This window comes from Symphalangus syndactylus, chromosome 21, assembly GCF_028878055.3.
Source record: "Symphalangus syndactylus isolate Jambi chromosome 21, NHGRI_mSymSyn1-v2.1_pri, whole genome shotgun sequence".
NCBI lineage: Eukaryota > Metazoa > Chordata > Mammalia > Primates > Hylobatidae > Symphalangus > Symphalangus syndactylus.
In genome coordinates this window covers 63,720,119-63,742,743 of record NC_072443.2, presented here as the reverse complement: position 1 = coordinate 63,742,743, position 22,625 = coordinate 63,720,119, and the positions used below count along the sequence as shown (strand labels likewise).

The 22,625-nt window shown below is 44.0% G+C and overlaps 1 protein-coding gene and 1 long non-coding RNA gene across 17 annotated transcripts in view; one reads left to right on the top strand and one right to left on the bottom strand.

The window, feature by feature from the left end:
• The window catches only part of ITPR1 (inositol 1,4,5-trisphosphate receptor type 1), a 355,914-nt gene that overhangs the window by 231,328 nt on the left and 101,961 nt on the right, over positions 1-22,625 (top strand). For 7 of the 16 annotated variants that reach the window (XM_055259814.2, XM_063630708.1, XM_055259808.2 and 4 more), the window contains 4 exons: positions 2,687-2,722; positions 4,238-4,288; positions 10,138-10,270; positions 12,240-12,430. In XM_055259814.2, coding sequence (XP_055115789.1) covers positions 2,687-2,722; positions 4,238-4,288; positions 10,138-10,270; positions 12,240-12,430 — 411 coding nt within the window. The remainder of the gene's footprint in view (positions 1-2,686; positions 2,723-4,237; positions 4,289-10,137; positions 10,271-12,239; positions 12,431-22,625) is intronic. The other 9 variants (XM_055259818.2, XM_055259817.2, XM_055259810.2 and 6 more) reach the window with 2 other exon arrangements.
• LOC129471350 (uncharacterized) lies at positions 1,205-12,075 on the bottom strand. Its single transcript, XR_008653563.2, has 3 exons — positions 12,011-12,075; positions 8,452-8,543; positions 1,205-1,420 (listed from the first exon to the last, which is right to left on the bottom strand). It is a non-coding gene; the product is annotated as an uncharacterized lncRNA (long non-coding RNA).

Below are 22,625 nucleotides of genomic sequence, written 5' to 3'. Positions count from 1 at the left end.
AGGAATCCTAAAGAATATTTGCAGCCATGCGTGGTGACTCACACCTGTAATCCCAGCACTTTGGGAGCCCGAGGCAGGCGGATCACTTGAGGTCAGGAGTTCGAGATCAGCCGGGCCCACATGGTGAAACCATGTCTCTACTAAAAATACAAAATTGGCTAGGTGTGGTGGTGCATGCCTGTAGTCCCAGCTACTCAGGAGGCTGAGGCAGGAAAATCACTTGAACCCTGGAAGCGGAGGTTGCAGTGAGCCGAGATCATGCCACTGCACTTCAGCCTGGAAGACAGAGCAAGACTCCATCTCAAAAACAAACACACAAAAAAAGAATATTTGCTTTGTCCTCCTTGAATAGGTCAGGAAATGGATGCCCAGAGAGGTTCAATGACTGGCTCAGGGCCACACAGAGAGCCAGAGCTAAACCCTGGATGAGCCATAGTCACAGGATGCTCATGCAGTGCTCTGGGGTTTTCCGATCTATTCCATAAAGGGATCACATTTAGAAGTGTTTTTCTGGTTAGACATGATTCTTGAAGCTGCAAAGCATCCTCTGTTTTCTCAAACGGCTTCGTAAAATTTTCAAGGGAAAAGACAGTTATTAATTTAAACTTAATTTTTGTTTTAAGAATTAATTAAACTAATTTTAGAGCAAGCATGACAGCAGTTTAACAGAGGAAATAGAGTATCAGTACAATCATAAAACATAATCCCTGCCGAGTGATTAAGAAATAGATATATACTACCTGTTTCTGTTCTGAAAGAATTCAAGATGCTTCTCTGGACAAAGAGAGCACAGGCGAGAGAATTCAAATAAACGACACACTAGTTCCATCTTTATTTTCTTTTGCTTTTGTTTTGATTGGCAAAGGGGTAAGAGGGTAGCTCTGTGCGTTCCTATGGTGAATCCATGCCTATAATCCTTTTGTTCTGATCACACTGGATCAGTATAAAGGATGCTGCAGTGGGAGGGTTGCCCATGCAAATAGTAGAATATAATACTTCTGTCTGTATCTCTGTCTGCTCTAAAGTGCATGGGAAATTGCTTTAATTCTGCTTTTTCTCATATGTTCTTTTTGTACTAAGGGAAGATAGCAAAAATGTTTACCCAGTTTTAATTCTTTAGCATACAGAATGTAAGGGTAGAGTTAAAAATGCATTCTTGGATTGTAATCTTTCTGTCATTTTGAAAATACCTTTACCTGTGCTCTGCTTTTACTTTCCTTCCCCACTCATGTCCTTCCTACCACCAGCACTGTCCCTCCCTACCCGGAGCAAGAGGCTGCATGCTTCGGAGGGAAGTTTTCTCCCTGAGATTAGTGGAGTTGGACTCATGCATGAAAGGTCGTCTGTCCAGAATTGAGTGAGCAACCCTTGTCGTCTTTGCCGAAGTAGTTTAATCCCCTGGATCTTTCTTTCATTTTCTCTATTGGGAAATAGACAAAAGACAGAAATCGTTAGATTACATAATATAGCAGCCCTATATTAAGAGGCTTTCTTCCCTCTTGGGGATCAAACTATCAAAAGGGTAATGTTGAGCTGGACGAAGACACCACCAGATTTCATAGTGTCACTCCTCTCATGCTTTCAACACCAGCCCTGGCCCGCCACCCGACAGCCACCTTCTGGCCCTGAGATGAGTGTGCTGGAGCTCTGTTAGATGCCAAGGTCACACAGTTGCAGCATGAGCCTCGGGTTCGTCTCGTGGCCTCAGACTACACCTCACAGTAGTCACACCGCTGGTGTGTGACTTTGGTCCCGAGATGCCCAGGTGGGGTCTGGCAGTTCCATCTGACATCTCTGCTCCAGGCACATGTCCTTTTGGAGGGCATGGCACTGTCTGCAGACAGAGTGGTGGACTTTTCTCCAGGCACACCTCTGTGTAGCCCCTGCATGCCCTCTCACCCCTTCCCCCTCACCTGCATGTCCATTTGAGGCATCCTTTTGTTGCTCATCCATGAGCTGGAAATTATTAAATCAAAGGGGAGGGTGGTATCTGTGTGGCATGGCTGGGATGGGGCCAGGAAACCCAGACCATGAAGCCCCCAAGGGAAACGCCTGGGGTGGGAAACTCATCTCCAAAGTAACCCTGAGTGCAGGAAACCTTGTTTCTCCCAGAGACACTGGAGCAGGGATACTGCATCCCCTGAGCCCAAGCTGGAGCCTAGGTCTTCTTCTGTGCTGTAGGACAGGATGTGGAGAATGGAGAGACGTGGGAGAAAGCCTAAACCCACAGGAGACATGTGGCATGTGGAACTTTCCCAAGCCTTGGGCCCCTGCTTTCATCACTACCCCTGCTCCACTGAGAGCCTCCGTGGACACACATACTATTGCTTTCCCTGTCTCCGTGGACTGAGACACGGATATGCTGTGGTTTTTCCTGTCACTTGCTTTGTTTTAAAGCATCATTCCTTCTTGGTTAGTGGTAGACTGTTTTTGTTTCTTTCTTATCTTAAGTGTGTTCCCCCATCGCAGGTCAATTGTCTCCTCCAGCACAACCACATTCAGTTTGATTTGAAGGCATCTGGTAACCTTGATTGCTGAAGGCCACTTCGGCAGGTGATCCAGCAGGGTTGCCTCATCTCTGATCCTTCCTCCCGTGTTTTGTCCTTGAGTGTTGGTCTCTGGACGTCTCTGTGGCCCACGAGATGCAAGTGCCATGACTAACGTACTTCGTTTTACTCCCAATTAGCTTCCTCCAGCTCCGGATTCTGAGAACGCCACCGAGGTGTGTTGCCCGCCTATATTTGTAGTGCCAGTGCCAGCAAATATGGGTGCCTCTCAGTTGTCCTGGTTGGGTGTCTGAACTGTTGTAACAAAAAGTCTGTCCCGGTGTAGATGTAGGAGGGAGGTCTCTAGGCTGGCTGGGAACAGATCATTGCTGACGTGGATGTGGCTCTCAGTGTAGAAACAAAGTTCTGAGGAGCTGGATCCGAACTGAGCATCCTCCAGGTCCCTGGACATGTTTCTTTGAAAGTTCTCACTCAGAACCATCTTAATCGTGAGACATTTAACTGAGATATGTGAGGATGTTAAGACCTTTCTGCTGTTATACAAAACTGACTTTAGGTCCTGTGCAGAGATGATGCACTTTTGAAGTTATTATAAATCAATAATAAAGAATATTTATAATTGTAGAAAATGCTGCTAATAAACTTGTAATTTTACAATGCACTTTTAAAAATGTTTTTATTTCTTGAGACAAAGTCTTGCTGTCACCCAGGCTGGAGTGCAGTGGCACAACCTTGGCTCACTGCAACCTCTGCCTCCTGGGTTCAAGTGATTCTCCTGCCTCAGCCTCCCGAGTAGCTGGGATTACAGGCATGTGCAACAACGTTCAGCGAATTTTTGTATTTTTAATAGAGATGGGGTTTCGCCATGTTGGCCAGCCTGGTCTCAAACTCCTGACCTCAGGTGATCCGCCCGCCTCAGCCTCTGAAAGTGCTGGGATTACAGGCATGAGGCTCTGCGCCCAGCCCACGATGCAATTAAAAAAAAAATCTATCCTTGCTGCTAACTAAACTCACTAAATTAGGGACTAACATTTACTAAGGTCTGTAAGATCATAGAGAAGCTTTTTGGGGAGACATATTTCCAAGTATCAAAATTTAATTTCAGAAACTATTCCAAAATCACAGTAGTTCAAGCTAGAATGAAGTGTACTTTATTTGAAAGAAGACTTAAAAATGAAACATGAACAAATGATTGAATAGCTAAGTTGCAGTGTCTTTGTTTTCTAATGATCAGTGTTTAATATCCTAATCGGAGTTCCTCATTCTGTTAACAGTTTTGTTACAAGACTTGTGTACTTGTGGGGCGGGGAGAGCCGTGGTCCCATGTCTGTGTCTGCTCAGAGGCGTGTGTCTTGACGTCCTTATGCATGTGCTGTGCAATGATGCATGTATGAATCATAAGGACCTGCCCGATTGAGTCTTGCAGGTCACAGCGTATAATAGAACTTCTTTTTCACGATCTTTGCAATAAATTATGTTGGCCAAAAAGTCATGTGTCTGCCCATTTTAAACAGTGCACTAGGGTTGGGGGTATGGGATAGTCGTTAAGCAGCGTCTAAAGTAATCAAGCATGGATATTCAGGGGAAAAACAAAAATCCAGACCTGTTCTCCTTTTGTGTAACTAACTCTTGTCTATATATCAACTCTCAATGTATTTTATATGTGACTGATGCTGCAGATGGTAGTGTCTCCTTAGTGTTGTATTAAAATGGAATTTCTGCATGCCTAGCAGGAGCTTGAACCAAGTCCACCCCTGCGGCAGCTGGAAGACCATAAAAGGGTACGTAGTCTTGAGTCTTGGGTATTGGGAGCTAATGATCAATGACCGTAACACCTCCGTCAGCCACACACTGTGATTGAGAGACAGCTTTTGTTGTTGATATTGTTAAAGCATTAATTGACTCAAGAGCAATCACAGCCGTGTATATACATGAAACTAAATAGTGGTTCTGCCCATTGTCTACCTGATCAGAGCATTGTAACCAGCTGGCCTCCAAATAATGACCAAGTAAGTTTTTCATGTCCTTTTTTCTTTTCTGTGCTGGCTTTCTATTTAGGTGAAATCTAAAAAAAAAAAAAAAAAAAAAAAAAAAATGGAAAAAAGTTCATAATTACATTACCTAGCCACAAGAGACACTAATGTTTTTATTTGTTATTTGGGGTGGTTTTTTAGAGACAGATATCGCTCTGTTGCTCAGGCTGGAATGTAGTGGTGCGATCTCAGCTCACTGCAGCCTCAACCTCCTGGGCTCAAGAGATCCTCCTGCCTCAGCTTCCCGAGTAGCTGGGACCACAGGCACCACACCCGGCTAGTTTTCTTTTATTTTTTATTTTTGTAGAGACAGAGTCTTGCTATGTTTCCCAGGCAGGTCTCAAACTCCTGGGCTCCAGCAATCCTCTTGCCTTGGCCTCCCAAAGTGCTGGGATTACAGGTGTGTACCACCATGCCCAGCCCCATTAATGTTTTAATATTTCCTTCTACCCATTTTTTTATACACATGAGCACATGTGCCAACAGACACAGGCACATTTGCATTGTCATTGGGATTATTCTAGGTATACAACTTTTGTACCCTGTTTTGTCATTTAATACTGTATCTGAGCATTTGTTTTGAAAACCTTTGAAAGTTAGCAGCTGCCTGAAGTTCCCCAAATTAACAGGTGGTTCATCACTTTTTTCCTTTGATGAAGAAATGAATGAATGTGTGCATCTTTGAATAAATTCCTGTTCCAGGAATTCCTTGGCCAAGGGGTAGATATGTTCTTAAGGTGCTGATTGTGCCTTGCCAAACCATTTCTAGAAGATTGTATATATCCATGAGCATGCTGACAGCAGTGATTTTCATGTTGCCCATTTTTGGGAAGATAACCAGATGTCCTGGTGACACAGGCTTCATCCTCATTTCACAAGTAGGACCTTGAGAATCTGAGATGTTCAACATCTTGTCTAAGGTCATGGAGTTCAAAAATGACCTGTCATTATGAAGACTGTCTTGGAACTATGGTCATCGGTGTCTAGGAGAATTTTTCTTTTATTTTTGTGGGTACATAGTAGGTGTATGTATTTATGGGGTACATGAGATGTTTTGACACAGGCACACAATATGAAATACATAATGGAGAATGGGGTATCCATCCCCTCAAGCATTTATCCTTTGAGTTGCAAACAATCCAGTTACACTCTTTAAGTTACTTTAAAATGTACAATTACATTATTGTTGACTATAGTCACCCTATTGTGCTATGAAATAGCAGGTCTTGTTCATTTTTTGTAACTATTTTTTTGGTAACCATTAACCATCGCCACCTGCCCCCTGTCTTGGAGAATTGATGCCTGAGATAAATGGGTAGCCAGATGCACCTGTACTCTGCTCACACAGCCAGGCCCCTGCCCAGTCCCACTGCATCCCAAATCCCTTTTGTTTTCTTGCTCTGATAGAGACATCAACTTTGTGATTTCTCAGACTAGGACCAGAGAATAGCTCCAGGAAGTTGGCATTTCATCCGAATTCAGGACGTGATGCTATAGCCCTTCTTCGCCAGCTTCCTGTATCTCCTGCATTTCATGGCCCAAGGCACCTTGCATTCTTATATTTTCCATCCTTGCCCGCCCTTTAGAATTGTCCTAGGTCCTGGGAGTAGCTAGTAAAGGCACATAGCTGTCCCTCATGTCCTAAGCTCTCAGAGGACTTGGTATTGAATGCTGCCTATGCTGGTGAACTTTGTAATTAGAAACAGGTTCAAGTTCGGGGGTTTTCTTTTGCCAGGTACTAGCTGTGTGATTTTGAGCAAGTTAACCTCCCTGTGCCTCAGTTTCTTCTGCTGTAAAATGGGGGTGACAATGGTCCCTATACCTAAGGACACTGAGCTGTGCACATGAAGCACTTAGCACAGTGGCTGGAATATGATAAGGGATATTAACTTGTAGATACCTTGTGGATTCAAACATTGAGGTGATTTTGTAGACAACAAGAGGAGAAGGAATGTATTTTAAAATCCAGGCACTACCCTCATGCTGACTAAGGTGTGAGAGGCTCACAGCTCACATGAGAGGGTGATCTTGCCTGAAGCACATGATTTTTAAGTGGCTGGAACCTGGGAAACCGAAAGGTCAGTTCTCTCTCTCCTTTGTGTGTGAATGTTAACTCCTTAGTGCCTTGTTCAACACTGGCTCTCTTCCCACGCAGCTCATTCGCTTATTTAGTCAATTCATATCAGTGGAACTCATGTTGGTAGAGTGACCAGGTAGGAGCTTGGTTTCATTACTCCACATCACTAATCTACCAATTTTCATTGTTTTAATGTGACACTTATTACAAATGACTTTTTCTTTTCTCAGTCTTAGGTAATAATGTGTGGGAATTTCTGACTGAGACAAACATCTGATATTTGTTTGCATACTGTAGGTGTAAACTGCTGGAAAAAAACTGGTATTATTTTTAAAAAGGGTTGCACAGCCAAATGTTAAAGCTGAAGAAGTGACGTTATTTGAGAAGTCATTTTTTTTTTCCTTCTCTGCAATCAGATTTCTCAGCCTGGTACATTGTGAACAGCTTAGTGCTGTTGAGTAATTTATATCAAGATGATTAGGAAGGCTTTTCTCTGCAGATTTTAATTTTTCTTAAATTAAACCACTGGCTCAGAAAAACAGAATTTTCCTTGAACCCAAGTTTTCACATTAGGGATTTGCGTAACTTTTAATAATTCTTATCCATTTTCCTTTTCTATCCCCTCTTACCTATAATTCTCAGTCTTTATTCTTTCAAAAAAGGAATGAATCTCATCTTTTAAAAACCTTGCTCTCTCGTTTTTCTTCTTTGCAGTTTGTGTGTGTGTGTGTGTGTGTGTGTATAGAGAAGGTGAGATGAATATGTACCAAAAACCTTATAATTAAAAGCAAAAAAAAAGTTTGTGGGGTGGAATGTGTGTGTGTGTGTGTGTGTGTGTGTTTTTCCCCAGAATGAGCACATTTCATGATATTCTCTTATGGGGGAAAATGTACCATTTGATGCATCAGTTGCCATGGTAACTGCTAGGGTTTTTCTGTTGAAGGAGAGACAAAATGGTAATGTGAGATCCCTTTGTAACTTGAGTTTGGCATCCAGGCTGCATAAATGTGGAGTTCCTTTTCCTGGCGTCCACGTGCTCCTTTCATTACCTCCTGCTTGCTTGACTGCAGACTGACCAGGGTCTTGCTGTTCACCCTCAAAACCACGAGGAGGGGGCAAAAAAGCCACGACCAGAAATTGAAAATATAAGCAAGTCACTCTAGCTCCAAGTGGAATTGTGGTGCACAGGCTCCAGTTGAGACCTCCTTAAGAGATGTGTGTTTATTGACTGGTCACAACCATACTGCCTTTGACTTGACCACTCAACCCTATGCTCTTTCAGATTCCTGTTGTGATGGCTACGTTGGCTGTCTTCCCTGGCTGCAGCTTACGGGTCTCAGCCCAGCCATCTAGCGCTCAATGTTCTCACAGTGCCAAAGGGGATCCAGTTAGAGACTCAGGATCATCAGCTGCCAATCACTCCTGTTGCTGGAACTCAAAGTCTGTGTCATATTGAAAGAAAATCAAATAGATGCATTATAATATTTAAAAAGGGAAATCATATTTAATCTATCATATTCAACATGGAGACAACCTTTTCTTTCCCTCAATTCTTTCTCTGTAGGCTTTCTTGAATGTAGCTTTCAAACTTGTGCTTCTCTTATGAAGTCTTTTAAATCTCTTATGAACTCTTTTAAATCACTGTGTTCCCAGCGACTTCTTCAGAGAGGGCTGATGTGTTCACACCGGTGCCTGAGACTGGAATACCAGTAAAGTTTTATCTTTGTTCCGGAATGGGGTCTTCTAAGTCATTAAAGAATCTTGCACTGAAACTTTCTTCCCCACCTGTGAGCAGTTTATTTAAAAAGTACTTAAAATATCACAAGTGACTTACCCATTTGAAGCACTCTTGGAATTTTGAATTTACAGTCGGTCCAGTGGGAAATGAGTTTCATGAGCTGATAGAAGTTACCCTCCTTTGCCGAACTATGAAGAGAGACATATTTGTGGGTGGAATGGAGAGAGGAAATTTGGGATTTTTTTGTTTTCTGCACATTCATTTAAAAATCAGTCCCCTCCCATCTCCCCTGTTTATCCCATCCCAATCTGTCCCTGGAATCTTTAATTAGCGGCATGAATTAACAGAGTAGATAAACCCTTTCTGGGACTTTCGGCGGTTTTGATGATTGACAGGAGCCAAGAGTTTCCTGCCTATCTCCTTTCTTCCTTGGTTCCCCACTTCTCGCAGGGTGCCTTGTATTTCCCAGGGTCCCCGCTTCAGTCTGCTCCCTCCCATCTTGTTTTGCAAATGCCTCACTTGAAATCACCAGACCTATTCTCAGAGCTTATTAACAAATCATTTTAAATTCTACTGACTCATGGTTCAGTTGCAGGTCTCTTCAAAAGAATTCTGGAGTCTCTGTTTTAGAGACCTGCTAGATTTCAACACCTTTCCTCTCGGCCAGACTTCTTCTCCCTCACCTCTCTTGATGATGCACCAGAGGAACTCCATGACTTGCTACTTTGATTCTGGAAAGGAGTCCAGGGAAAATTTATACAGCCTTTGACTTTTAGAACCTTCAGATCAGGAGGTGGTCTTGGGGCCCCTTAGGAGCGTGGCTGAAAGTGTAGAGCTGAGAATGCAGAATGCGTGCTGCCTCTGGTTACTGGCCTGCCAGTGTCCCCCAGTATTACTGAACAGCGGAGGTTTTTTGGTTAGAGTAATAATAAAGAGTTACTATGTCCCTGTTCAGGACTCTTTGATATTTATATTTTTAAACAATTTTATTACAGAAAGTTTGAAATGTATATAAAAGGAGTCAGAAAGGTTTTGAAACCCCTCATTCATAACTCCGCTTCAACAGCAACTGTCAACTCATGCCCACTCTTGTCTCACTTATATCTCTCACTGCTTCCCCTTCTCTCCTGTATTGTTTTAAAGAAGATTCCAGACAAAATGCCATTTTATCTATGTTGGGTTTTTTTTTATATATTTGATATCTGCCACTGATGCCACTAATTTATTTCCTATAGCATTATGAGGTTTTTGTTGTCGTTTTTGTTTGTCTTTTTTTTTTTTTAACCATTTGGCCCGTTGACTATTTTTGTAAGAAAGGCTTACTCTTGGCTTATTGTATTATCTTACTGTATTACTCTGATATCTTAATATTTTTTCGGATCTTGGGAATAAACCTTGTGCTTGAAATAACATTTTTATATTGCTATGTGGAAGATGACCTGTAAGCATTTTCAATTTGTCTTAATTTTATCAACTTACCCCAAAGGGATTTTTGTTTGTTATTGTTAGTTGTCCTTCAAAATTACTGTTCTGTCTTATCATTGTGTGAGAGGGTACTTCAGTCAATATTTTAGATTGCTACCATTTTTTAAAAAACATCTGGTTTTCTGAGAAAATATTGAAGTTAACTTCAGAGTTTCTAAATGCTTCTATTAATAATTTACTTTTTCGCCAAGTGAAACTGGGCCAATTATAACTGAGTACCCCTGTGTGTTTTGAATATTCGTCACTCAGTTATGCATTAAATGCAGAACCTGATTTTATTATCCTGTTTGAATTAAGGGTGAGGCGCTCAGGCAAATTCTGGTCAACCGTTACTATGGAAACATCAGACCTTCGGGAAGAAGAGAGAGCCTTACCAGCTTTGGCAATGGCCCACTGTCACCAGGAGGACCCAGCAAGCCCGGGGGAGGAGGTACGCTTTGTGGTGTAATTAGCTTCATGTGTGAATCAGGTGTGTTCTATGACAGCTACATGTTTCCTCCTAACAGGTTGAAATGCTAACAACAGATGAATTTGTGTTGCAAGCGTATTTTTTAGCAACTTGTTTTGTCTTTGGTCTACCATCAAATTGATGTCTAAACATAGTTTCCTGCAAACTAGCATTTCCCTGCAACTAGATAGTGGCTAAGCCTTTTGCTCCTCCTTCCGATGCAGTGACCATCTTGGTGATATTTGAATGATTTGAGGGATTTGATTTTATTGCACTTTGTCCCGTGGTTGTTAGGACTCTTGTCTTTCCATAAAATGATGAGGATATTGGCACCCAGGATAGTGAAAGCTGCCGTTTATTATACATTTACTGAATGCCAGGGGCTTTCCTAAGTGCATTGCATTCTTTATCTCATTTTCTCCTCCCAGCTACTCATTATATGATAGGTACAGTCTATCCCAGTTCCACAGAGGAAATGGAAGCTTGTTAGTGGCTGGTCTGTAATTTCAGCCTGGTATATCTAATTCTAATGCCCATGTTGTGTACATCCACAAACTCCTGTGGCAGTTTACAAAAAACATCCCTGTACAGAAGTGCTTACTTTAAATCAGTTTAAGCACAATTACAGGTAAAAGATACAAAAACATGGAACTCAAAGGTGGTTCTTACCTAGTTTGTTTTTAGACAGTGCCCAATGCGTGGATGTGAGTTGCCTGATTTCCTGTCTTATGGTGATGACTGTGGGGCAGCTTCAGATCCTTGGTGGGTTCCATGCATAGCACAGAAATACTCAGTGTACACTTAATTTGTCCTAGCACATGCTAAGGAGGAAGCTTGGACTTCTCACTAAATGAAAAATGGAAGCATAGCTGCCCAGTTCATGGAGCAGTGAAGATGCAGTTCTCAAGGCATCCTAGAGATGGGAACTTGGCCTTTCAAATCCAAAAATCGATGCAGAGGTTCTTCACATAATCTCTCAAAACCATTCTCTTTACTTTCTGTAGTGAGGTCATTTAACAATTATGTGAAGCCCTTGGGGAGGCATCATGACAGGGATTTGGAAATGCAAGACAGACTCTGCTCTGAGAAGCTGTAGCAGAGAGAATGTGCAACCCAATTTCTACCTTGTGCTATAGATATAAGGACAAGTCAGGGACAAGCAGCATAAAGGAGGTGACATTGGAATTGAGTTCTGCACAAAAGGACAGATAGACAATTTTCTGCTTTTTGAAGCTGATCAGCCCATTTCTGCATGTGCGTTCATGGTTTAGTTATTGCCAATAGTAATACAAGTCAAGTCCTTAAATATGTACTTTCCAAACACAGTCAGAATCCATTCTAAACGGCATAGGTCCTCTCTTCTTAAGTATACTCATCTCCTCTGAAGTGCAGTGAGAACAGGAACTTTGTTTTGTTCACTCCCCCATCCCCAGCTCTTGGCTCCATGCCAAGCACTGAGCAAACATTTGTTGAATGAATGAACAGATAAATTATGTAAAAGAGTAAGTTGGGGGTTAGAGTGGGCTTGTTAAAAAGAGGGCTAAAGTGATCATTACAGGCTAAGCTTCCTTGAGAGTATTCTAAGAAGTGTTTGACTTTAGTTTGTTTCTGAAACCAGTTCTGAACTCTGCCACAAGTAATTGTGTTTTAATGTAAGGGAGAGTCTTTGCTGGCTGGCTTTAGGTCCCTTGCTGGAAATGTATCATTCTTTTTTCATCTTACCTGTCTGAATTCAAACACCATCTCTGCTGCTGACAAGCTGGGTGTCCTTGGGCAAGCACCTTCATCTCTCTGTGTTAATAATCAGTATTTTCCTTCTGGGGTTAAAAGGGTTAAAAGAGATGAACATGGGTAAAGCATTTAGTGCATAAAGTGTTGGTGCGTAGTAAGTATGCAGCAAACATTAGCTGTTCTGATTGTGCTTAGTAAAAACAATATTCCATTTTCCTAGGGGGAGGTTCCGGATCCAGCTCTATGAGCAGGGGTGAGATGAGTCTGGCCGAGGTTCAGTGTCACCTTGACAAGGAGGGGGCTTCCAATCTAGTTATCGACCTCATCATGAACGCATCCAGTGACCGAGTGTTCCATGAAAGCATTCTCCTGGCCATTGCCCTTCTGGAAGGAGGCAACACCACCATCCAGGTAGGAAGGCAGCTTGGCTGCTGGTGTGGCATGCCTGCTGAGCAGGAGGAGAGTCTGTTCTGGGAGCCAGATGCCCGGGTGGTACCAAGGATTGTTTGGGAGACGGCTCATTCTGAGGGCACAAAATTCTGTTTTGAAAAATGAGTTCTACTAGTATCCTGCTGTGATCATTTGGTCATAAATCAGACTTGGTTCCAGAACATGAGTTACATTTGAAAATTGATAAAATGCTGAGAATATGCAAAGAAAACTGGCCTAAGATCTAGGACATAGTGGGCACTCCATAAATGTTTGTTGAATAAGTAAATGATTGCATGAAGTTTATTTACAGTTTTTATCCAGGATTGTAGGGGATCTCATCACAAGATGACCAGAAGAGTTTGAACTGTGTGTGCTATTTAGAAGATTTAACTTTTATGTATCTATGGATACTGCAGCTGTTGCTTATGAGAAATTTCCCTACCTTTTAACTGAAAGTTTAATAAAGCCAAAGCAATTTGAAATAATAGACCAGGCTATGTTAGTCAGAAATGAATAGATGACTTTTTGAAAGGTAGATATGATATATATTTAAAACTAATAATAAAAACTCAAATTCTGTTTCTAGTTCTCTTTTTATAGATATCCTTTAAAAATTTTTATTTTTTCTTCCACAACAGTCATCTTAGAACCTGAATTTTAATAATACATAAATAACATAATTTTTATATATGATTCCTTTAAATATTTTTCATACTTCCTTCATGCACTCTTCCTTCTTTGTTAGCTCTCTGAATAAGAGTTTTTTTTTGGACGTGTATCTATGTGCAGACTTGTGTACACATACACACACACATATATATATTTTGATAAAAGCTTTATTGAGATATAATCCACATACCATAAAATTCACCCTGACATATATATTTGACCTGACATATTCTTGGCCTTGAATTGAAATTCAGAGTCTCGATTAATGAAGTCTTGGTTCTTTGTGCAGCTTTGAAAAGGGCGTTTCTTCCTGTGAGTCACTGTGCCCCAGGCCAGGGTGCCTGGCTTGGCAGGTGCAGCACAGGTGAGATTTCAGTCCTTGCTTGCTCCTCCAGCCAGTACCCTTGTGCCTTGGCACAACCTGTGCAGCCAACTGCGGTGGCCCTTTTCTTTCACCTTCCAGTACCCGCTTGCCCCAATGTATACTTTTGAAGTTTATTATCATGTGTTGCACCAGGTTGGGATTTGCGACAATGAGTTAGGCACTTGGGCCAATGGCAAGGCCCACTGCTTGTCTGAGTTGTCACATGGGTACGAGTTGTACACGTTGGGATTGCTTTTTATTTTGTCGTGTGTGTGGGTGGGTCCTGCAGTCCTTCTCATCAATGGAATGTTGCCCAGCCACTGCTATGTTCTGGGCTCCTGTGTTGGGAGGAAGCAGAGCTGAAATGCTCCTTGTCTTAGAACCACGTGATTTCCTGTGATTAGAGCAGTTGAATTGAATAGTCATTGAGCCCTTTCAGTGTATGTGCTGCTATACCAGGGGTGATGATGGGGCAATGGTTTCCAGACGTGGGAGCCGGTTCGTCTATGAGAATTTTCTCCAGGCATAGTCAAGTGTGGAAAATGAGGACAATGTGGTGGATTTTTCATAAACCAATGTATTCAGTTTGAAGACCTGGCCATTTTACTCTGAGATTATACCTCTCCAATCTTTATTCTTAGCCGCATGTCTTCTTTAATGAAATGGTGTTGATTATGGATGATAGAATTTTTTTTCTGTTGGCCAAATTAGAAGTTGGAAACCCTAGGTTGCTATTCCTTCCCTTCCCCAAATTTTAAAGCTTTACTAGTTTGAGAAATCCCAGAATCTCAGTCTTCAAGAAATTGAACCTCTAACAAGGATACGTGGATGTGCACATAGGAAGCTATGTCTCAAGGATGACGTTTAGTGCCCTCCAAGAAGTAGAAGTGATGCTCAGGAACCACCAAGGAAGAAGGACCAGCATCTCTCTGGGGAGTTTGCAGAAGGTCTGTGGATGAAATGGGCTTTCAAGGACGGGCATGGGACTGAAAGGGGGAAATTGGGCATGGACCTGGTGCGTGAGGAATCTTTGTCATATTCCATGGTAGAGAGGGCCCAGAGGTGTGAGAGCAGCAGTTGGGTTTCCAGAACAGGGGTTAGGTCTTTCAGACTGAGGAGTTCTATGTAGAAGTGAAGGGCCTTGGATGGGGGTTGGGGTTCGTATGCAGGAGCAGTGCAGCCCTCCAAGGGGCTTTGGAGCTGTAATGGAGGACTATACACCTGGCAGTATAGGACAGGTAAACTGAGGAAAGCAGGGTCCCAAGGAGGCAGTCTAAGAATTAAAAAGTTAATGGGCAGTAATTTATGGAAGAGCTGATGAGAACCCGAACTTAAATCTCTGATAAAAGAGTTCATATCTTGGAAGAGGATATTTTCTCATAATGGCACAAGAGAGCTCTCTGGGTGCTGGAGACATATTCGACCTCTTTGTTTGGGTGGTGGTTACATGAGTGTGCACATGTTTAAAACTCCATGGTCATGTCCTTTACTGGGACACAGATGGAGCTGGAGACCATTATCCTTAGCAAAATAACACAGGAACAGAAAATCAAATACCGCATGTTCTCAGTTATAAGCGGGAGCTAAATGATGGGAACACATGGACACTTATAGGGGGAATAACACCCACTGGGGCCTTTGGGAAGGTGGAGGTCAGGAGGAGGGAGAGGATGGAAAAATAACTAATGGGTACTAGATTTAATACCAGAGTGGTGAAGCAATCTATATGATAAACTCCCGTGACACAAGCTTACCTATATAACCTGCAATTGCACCCGTGATTTTAAAATAAAAGTTTAAAAAAGAAAAAAAACAACAACTCAGCCATATGCTTAAAATTGGTGTGTTTTACTGTATCTGTGTTATATGTCAATCAACAAATAAAGGAGGGCAGGGAATGAGAGTCTGAACGTTGCTGGGACTAAAGGGGTGGAGGTGAGGGACAGGATATCACAGAGACCCTGTCACTCCCTGCACCAGGCCCAGGCACGGACCTGCTGATATTTGGTAAATGTTGGCGGAAATGGCACCTGATTAGACGTGGGAGAGAAGTCAGAGGTCCCATTCAGCTCTGGGCTTGGCATCGGGATGACCAGGTGCACAAAGGCACCATTAATTAAGGACTAACAATGAAGTACAGTGGCTGGTGGGGCTGAGGGCCGCCAGCACTGAGGCTCCTGGGGAAATGATGTCTGTGGCTCCGGTGCGATGCCATGTTTTTCATGGAGCACCCTGATAGTGACGGCCAGGCACACAGAAGCTGTTTTTCCTTCAAGTTCTTTATCTTGTAAGGTAATTATGAATATTAGTTTCATGTTTTCACACATTTATTACTCATACACCCAGGCTCCAGATGAAATGCCATGATGGAGTTACAGCAGTTCAGCCACGTGTGGAGCAGGGCTGTTTTCTCTTGGGGGTACTCAGGGGTGGTGTGGGGGCCTGTGGGCCCATGCCAGGATGGAAGGGTGTGGCCCCAAGGGGCCGCACGCACATGCTGTTTTCTCCTCCCTGCTTCTGTGACCCCTGGGGGGTGCAGTCTAACCCCATGTCTCATAGGAGGCTGATGGTTCCAGGAAAATGTCTTCTAGCCTAGACTTGACTTGTCAGAGCCCCTTGGCCCCAAGCTTCTCTTTCTCTGGAGAAAATGATGTGGAACTAGGGTTGTGTCTGGGGCCAGTTAAGGACAGGAACCTTGAAGCCCCAGGGGGAGTGATTCAGAGTTTCGTTTTGCTGTTGAGAAGTTGGTTCAAAGTAGTAAGTGGCCAGCTGGGAAGTGAGCCTGACTTGGCCTGAGACCGCAATGCGGCCATTAATGATTGCTGAGATGCTGTGCTCCACTGAAGACATGGTGGGTTCTGGCTGGAGCTGGTGGAGCACGGTCACTTCCTGTTCAGTGCACCGTGGAGGGTCTCAGGAAGGGAAATGGGTCTGTGGTCAGCTGGCCTTCTTGAGATCCATGTTTCCTGATGACAGGTGGTAGAAAGGGGAATTGCAGGGAAGCAGGCAGGCCTACACAGTTCCAGAAATGTATACAGTCTGCCCTCTGTGTTTGTCGATTCCGCATCTGTGGATTCAACCAACTGCAGATTTAAAATATTTAGGGCAGGCTGGGCACAGTGGCTCAAGGAAACAGAAGCTCAAGGAGGTTATGACTTACTCAGAGTTCCAGAGCTGGACACAACCCATGATAAAATATCCTGTACCTCTTGTCTGTCCCACCTCCACCTGTAGTTATCTGTCACTGATTAACTAACCACCTAAAAATTTAATAGCCTAAAGCAATAGCCATTTTGGTGCCTAGCATGATTCTGTGAGCTTGGGCTCAGCTGGGTGATTCTTTTGCTCTGTGTGATCTTGGCTGGGTCTGCAACCATCAGGGGGTTGACTGGTCTTAGAACAGGTTACGTGGTCACTTGTATGACTGTGGCGGTTGGTGCTGGTCCTTTGCTGAGAGCTCAGCTGGGGGTACTGCCTGGAGTACCTTGGTTCTCTGAGTGGTTTGGGCTTCTTAGAACATGGTGACTGGGTTCTGAGAAGCAGTGTTTCAAGAAGCCTTTTCAAAGCCTGAGTTTAGAATTCCTGGAATGTCACTTCTACCACATTCTGTTGGTCAAAGCCAGACATGAGGCCAGCCCCATTTCAAAGGTGGAGAGAAAAACTCCACCTCTTATTGTTAGGAGGGTGTATATATAAAAAGAGAGAATTGTTGGGGACCACCTTTGGGGACTGGCTCCCTCACCACCACCCCCATTATAATCGATTGAGCACCTACCACGGGTCAGCCAGGCCCCCAAGCTGGATGCTACAGCTGCAGGAAAGGGAGACACCATTGTCTCTGCAGTTGAGGAGTTTGGATCTCCCTGGATACTAAATCCCTTCTTTGCAAAAGTGTCGATTCTTGTCTTTCTCCTTCTGGATGTTGTATGAAAATTCAGTCCTGCCTTAGGATAAGCTCACTGGGAATCACAGCACTCCAGAAATTCTAGATTTCGTTGTCCAGACCCTAGAGGATTCAATTTATGAGAATCCACAAATGATGACATACAGTGCTTGCTAGGCACTCTCATGGAGGGTTTGCTCCCTTATTATGGAACCCTGTCATCCAACACATCATCATCTAAAGCCCTGAAATGCCTGGAAGCCAAATACAGGTTACTTCCCAGTCTGGCATAAAGGACTCCCAGGGTTGGTGTCCCCAAGTCTCCCAGCATCTTTTCTTCCTGCCCCGGCTCCTGCAATGGTGATATCTGAGGGTAGATCGTGACTCTCAGACTTCTCCTACCTGGCTGCCATCAGAGCAGGCTTCACATTGAACCCTCTGCTTATGGAAACAAGGAGACAGTACCACAGCCCATGGATTTTCCAGAAACGGGTGACACGTTGTCAGGTGATAGGATCACGCTTGTCTTGAAGAGAACTTCCTGCTTTCTTTCTCCCCACTCTGGTGCCACCCGCTTCCTGCCAGCCCCCAGAAGAAATATTTCCTTGTGGCTTGATGTTTTGTAGCAAGTGGGAAACTATAAAATAAGCATTTGCTTATGAATTAATTTTTGGCACACACAGGGCTCAGCAGGGCTCACGGCACTTTCATATCCGTCCTTCGAGTCCTTGCCAATTTCTATGTTCCTTCCTCCTAAGATGTTCCCACCAGCGCCTGGGGGAAGTTCCCTTCGCTTCCTCTTCCTTACAGAAGGACAGGGGCTGTCTTACCTGGAATGAAGAGGAGGAGAGGCTATCTTTGGACGTATCTCGTTTTTTATTTTTGTTTTTTTAAGCCAATACAGATGTTTTGGGATATAAAAGCTGACATGACCATAGAGAACCTCCTAGCACATTATGGGGATAGATAAACATTTTTTTGGACTAATTGCTTCTGGTTTCAGAAGCACCAGGAATTTCATGTATCAAATGGCTGCCCACGTCTATTCCTATGCCAAAGTCTAGTCTACAGACACACCCGAAAAGGGTTTTCTTTTCTGCACGTAAGCAGCTAGAGATGGAAAATGTGAGAAGTGCTCCGTCAGGAAACTGGCCTGCAAATTCAGCAGAGAGAGTGATCCCTGGTTCATGAGGCCTTTCCTATACCACACTCTTTTTTTTTTTTTTTTGAGGTTGGCTTAAGAAATCAGCCAGTGTTAGATAGGAAATCTCACATCCCTTCCAGAAGTCACCGCAACACAGTGTGGGAGGGACACGTTGGTTGGGCTACCTCTGACCCCAGTTAGCAGAGAGATGAGGGCGGAAAGGGCAGTTTGATTTGCCTCTGCTGGAAACGGAAGGCCAGTTTGTGAGGAAGATCAGCCTTGGTTTGACAGGGCAGTCACCCTGAGGAGGAGGAAAAGATTGGTGTGTGAGCAAGTTACGTAAATGGGTGTTGTTTTTGGCAGGGAAGTCAGGAATGAGTCACTTCTGAGCGGTGTTTTCTAACCTCAGGTTTTATCCATGTGGGAAAGGAGTGGAGCCAGCAGTGGAGTCAGGGCAGCTCTCCTCCTGCATGTGGGGGTTCGAGAGCTGTTGGCATTAAAGGAAGAGGCAGGCAGTGACTTGTTCCCAGCAGGCGTCCCCAGAGACTCTGCCCTTCTGCTGAAGCTGTGGGGGGTCAGCAAAGCCGCCCCAGGTTGGCTCAAGGACCAGCTTGGCTCCTTTCAGAAATGGTGGCATAAAGGTTGGGGACTCAGGGAGGACCCCCTGGAAGGAGAGAGCCTATCACATGCAGGCCTCCAGACCACAATATTTGTGCTGGAATTCTAGCTCTGCCCCTGCCAGCCTTGAGTGACCTTGGGGTTTGTCAGGGCCACTTTTGAAACTCAGTTCCCTCATCTGCAAAATGAGGGTTGGAAAAGCCTAGTCCCTTCCTTATGGAGTTACAAAGAACAGTCCTGCTGCCGGGGCTGCTGATTTTGTGGTGCGGGTACAGCCTGGGCTCAAGCCCTGCCTCCTATACGCCCACCTCAGGACTCCTGGCGAAGTCCACCTCACTCCTCCCACTGGTTCCTGACTTGGAGAATAGGATGGTGACAGTTCCCACCTCAGAGAACTCCTGAGATGGTTTCACAGACTATAGAAAGCACCTCACATGGCATCTGGCCAATACAAAGATCTCAAGATGATGTGGTTCTTATTTTTATTTGTTCATATATATTTTTAAGAGATAGGGTCTTTCTATGTTGCTGAGGCTAGACTTGAACTCCTGGGCTCAAGCAATCCTCCTGCCTCAGCCTCCTGAGTAGCTAGAACTATAGGTGCTGGCCACCATGCTCAGCTCTAATTAATAATATTTTTATTTATTTTAAATACATGCTGTATTTTGTGAAATTTGTTTTCTGTCTAAAATCCTACTTCTGATATCTTCTATTTTTGCATAGTGGTTTATCATCCAGCGGGCCTGGGGGACGCTCTGTTTTATGTTATTTTCACACTCAATTGACCCAAGTCCTTCTGACTGTATATTAAAAATGATTTTAGAACTCCAGGACATTGGGAAATTTCATTGCCTTGGGTACAGTTTGTTTAGGTTGGTGCAAAAGTAATTGCAGTTTTTGCCACTAATAGTAATGAGAGACATTCTGGGATGAAGCAGAAAGAAAAACAGCAATCTAGTCACTTCTCTGTGGTTTGAAGTACTCCCTGGCCCAGGCCGTTGTCTTGTCTGTCCTTTTTTCCTTTCCTTTCTTTCTCTCCTTCCCTTCCTTCCCTCCTACTTTATTTGCCTTTGACCTGAACACCTCACACGCTTCTTCACCATTCCCAGGAAACTGGACTGTTACTGAACAAGAGTCCTTGAGAATTATTGGTCTAAATCCAGGTCTTAAGGAAGAAACTCAAAATTCAAAAGTTGTTACATTCTTAGGCATATCAGACTTGAGTGAGCCCTCCTGCAGAAGAAGATGGCAGTTCCCACAGCTCTGCCCTGGTCATCGTTAGCGCAGCTCTCCAAGTGACGGCAGACACTAGGTAACGCATGCACCTGCTGGCATTCAGCTTCCCAGTTTGGGGCAAGAAATTACTGCAAGAATTATCAGCATCATTCATCCTTCCAGGTTGGTTATAAGAGGCACAATCCCTTTGAGGTGGTCCCAGGGGAGAATGTGCATCCTGGTTCATGCTTCCAGAGGAGCTGGAGACCCAGTGTGATTTTTCTTCTTTCCTGAGTAGCAGAGCCAACAATATGGGCAGAAGTGGACAGTTACATACATCTGCTTGCGTGGCCTTCCATGAGAGGACTGCAGTTGTTGAGGGGGAAGGGGGAGGGGAAGATCTTTGGAAGCAGAATGTTAATCTCCTTCCTTTCTGCCGAAACCTAGAAGCAGGAATTTGTTTCTTGTTTGTTTGTCTGAGATGGAGTCTCACTGTGTCACCCAAGCTGGAGTGCAGTGGTGCGATCTCAGCTCACTGCAACCTCCGCCTCATGGGTTCAAGCAATTCTCCTGTCTCAGCCTACTGAGTAGCTGGGACTACAGGTGCCCACCCCCACGCCCAGCTAATTTTTTGTATTTTTAGTAGAGATGGGGTTTCTACATGTTGGCCAGGCTGTTCTTGAGCTCCAGACCTCAAGTGATCCGCCCACCTCAGCCTCCCAGGGTGCTGGGATTACAGGCGTGAGCCACCACGCGGGCTAGGAATTTGTTTCTAAGAGGAGATGTCTTCAGAGAGAAACTCAGGTTTTCCACGGTCTCTAAAATTTTACTAAAAGTGCAGAGAAAAATGACAGAGAAGACCTGGAAATTTTTGTAAAGTGAGCCATCAATTCATTTTATCCCACTGAATCCTCAACAGGTCCAGATATTCCTTATTTCTTTCTCTTCCTTCTGGTCTAGCAAGAGGTCTGTGCTCTTCCTAATTTTAGTGACTTCTGAGTGTGAGATGCCTCTTGGGAACTGCCAGGCAGAGGATTGGTCCGTCCTCCTCTGGAGGTTCAGGGATTAGTAAATGGTAGCCCACCGGAAAAATCCAGACAGCTGCTTGTGTTTGTAGATAAAGTTTTATTGGTGCATAGCTGCAGTTTTTCCTTTGGGATTGTCCTGCTTTCCTTCTTCAAGGGCAGAGTTGAGTAGTTGTGACAGAGAGCTGTGATGACCCTCAGCGTGTGAAATGTTTACCATTTGACCCTCTGGAAAAATGTTTGCTGACCCTAGGGTTTGTTTAATCTTTACTACATAGATGTTAAACTGCCTAAAGGAAAGAACCACAGTATTTCCCCTTTGTTCTGTGCTCCTCACCCCCTGGTATGGCAATTTTTAAGTAAATATTCACCAGATGAGCAATATCCTAAGTCCCAAGATATGTTGGCCACTTACTCAGCTAATAAATGGGAATTCAGGGAAACAGGCTGGGGCCTGCCTCCCTCCCTCTCTCCCTCCCCCCTTCCTTCCTTCCCTCCCTCCCTCCCTCCTTCCTTCCTTCCTTCCTTCCCTCCCTCCCTCCTTCCCTCCCTCCCTCCTTCCTTCCCTCCCTCCCTCCCTCCCGCCTTCCTTCCCTCCATCCTTCCTTCCTTCATTCCCCTTTCCCTCCTTCTCTCCTTCTCTCTTTCCTTCCTTCCTTCCCTCTTTCTTTTCTTCTTTTTCTCTCTCTTTTCCTTTCTCTTTCGTTTTCTTTCTTTCTCTCTCTTTCTCACTGTCTTTTTTTTCTTTCCCTCCTTCCCTCCCTCCCTCCCTCTCTTCCTCCCTCCCTTCTTTCCTTTCCTTCCTTTCCTTTTTTCCTTCATTTTTTTCTTTCTTTTATTTCTTTTTGGTGGGGACAGACAGGATTGTTTTTTAAAAGACGCTTTCTTTCCTAGAGTGATCTCTGCTTTCCCCACATAGCCTCTGCCAGGATGTTCCCCATCACCCCAGTTTACTACCTTTCACCACGGATTCGGGAGGCAGATAAAGCAGGACATTCCTTAGGGAATTGTATATGTAGCCTGAGAGTCCAGACACCTGCGATTACAGACTTTTGAGCTGTGAGCCCCCTCTGACTGTCCTACCCTAAAGCATCACGTTTTCAGGTTAGTCACTCCTTTATGGCTTAATGCTGTGCTATTTCTGTGCCTCCTACAAACATTTTCCTAGTAGTAAACACAGGGACTTCTCAGGGCATATACAGTTGACCTTAAAACATCTGAAATGTTATAGCCCCATCTCCAGCCTGTTTGCCTTC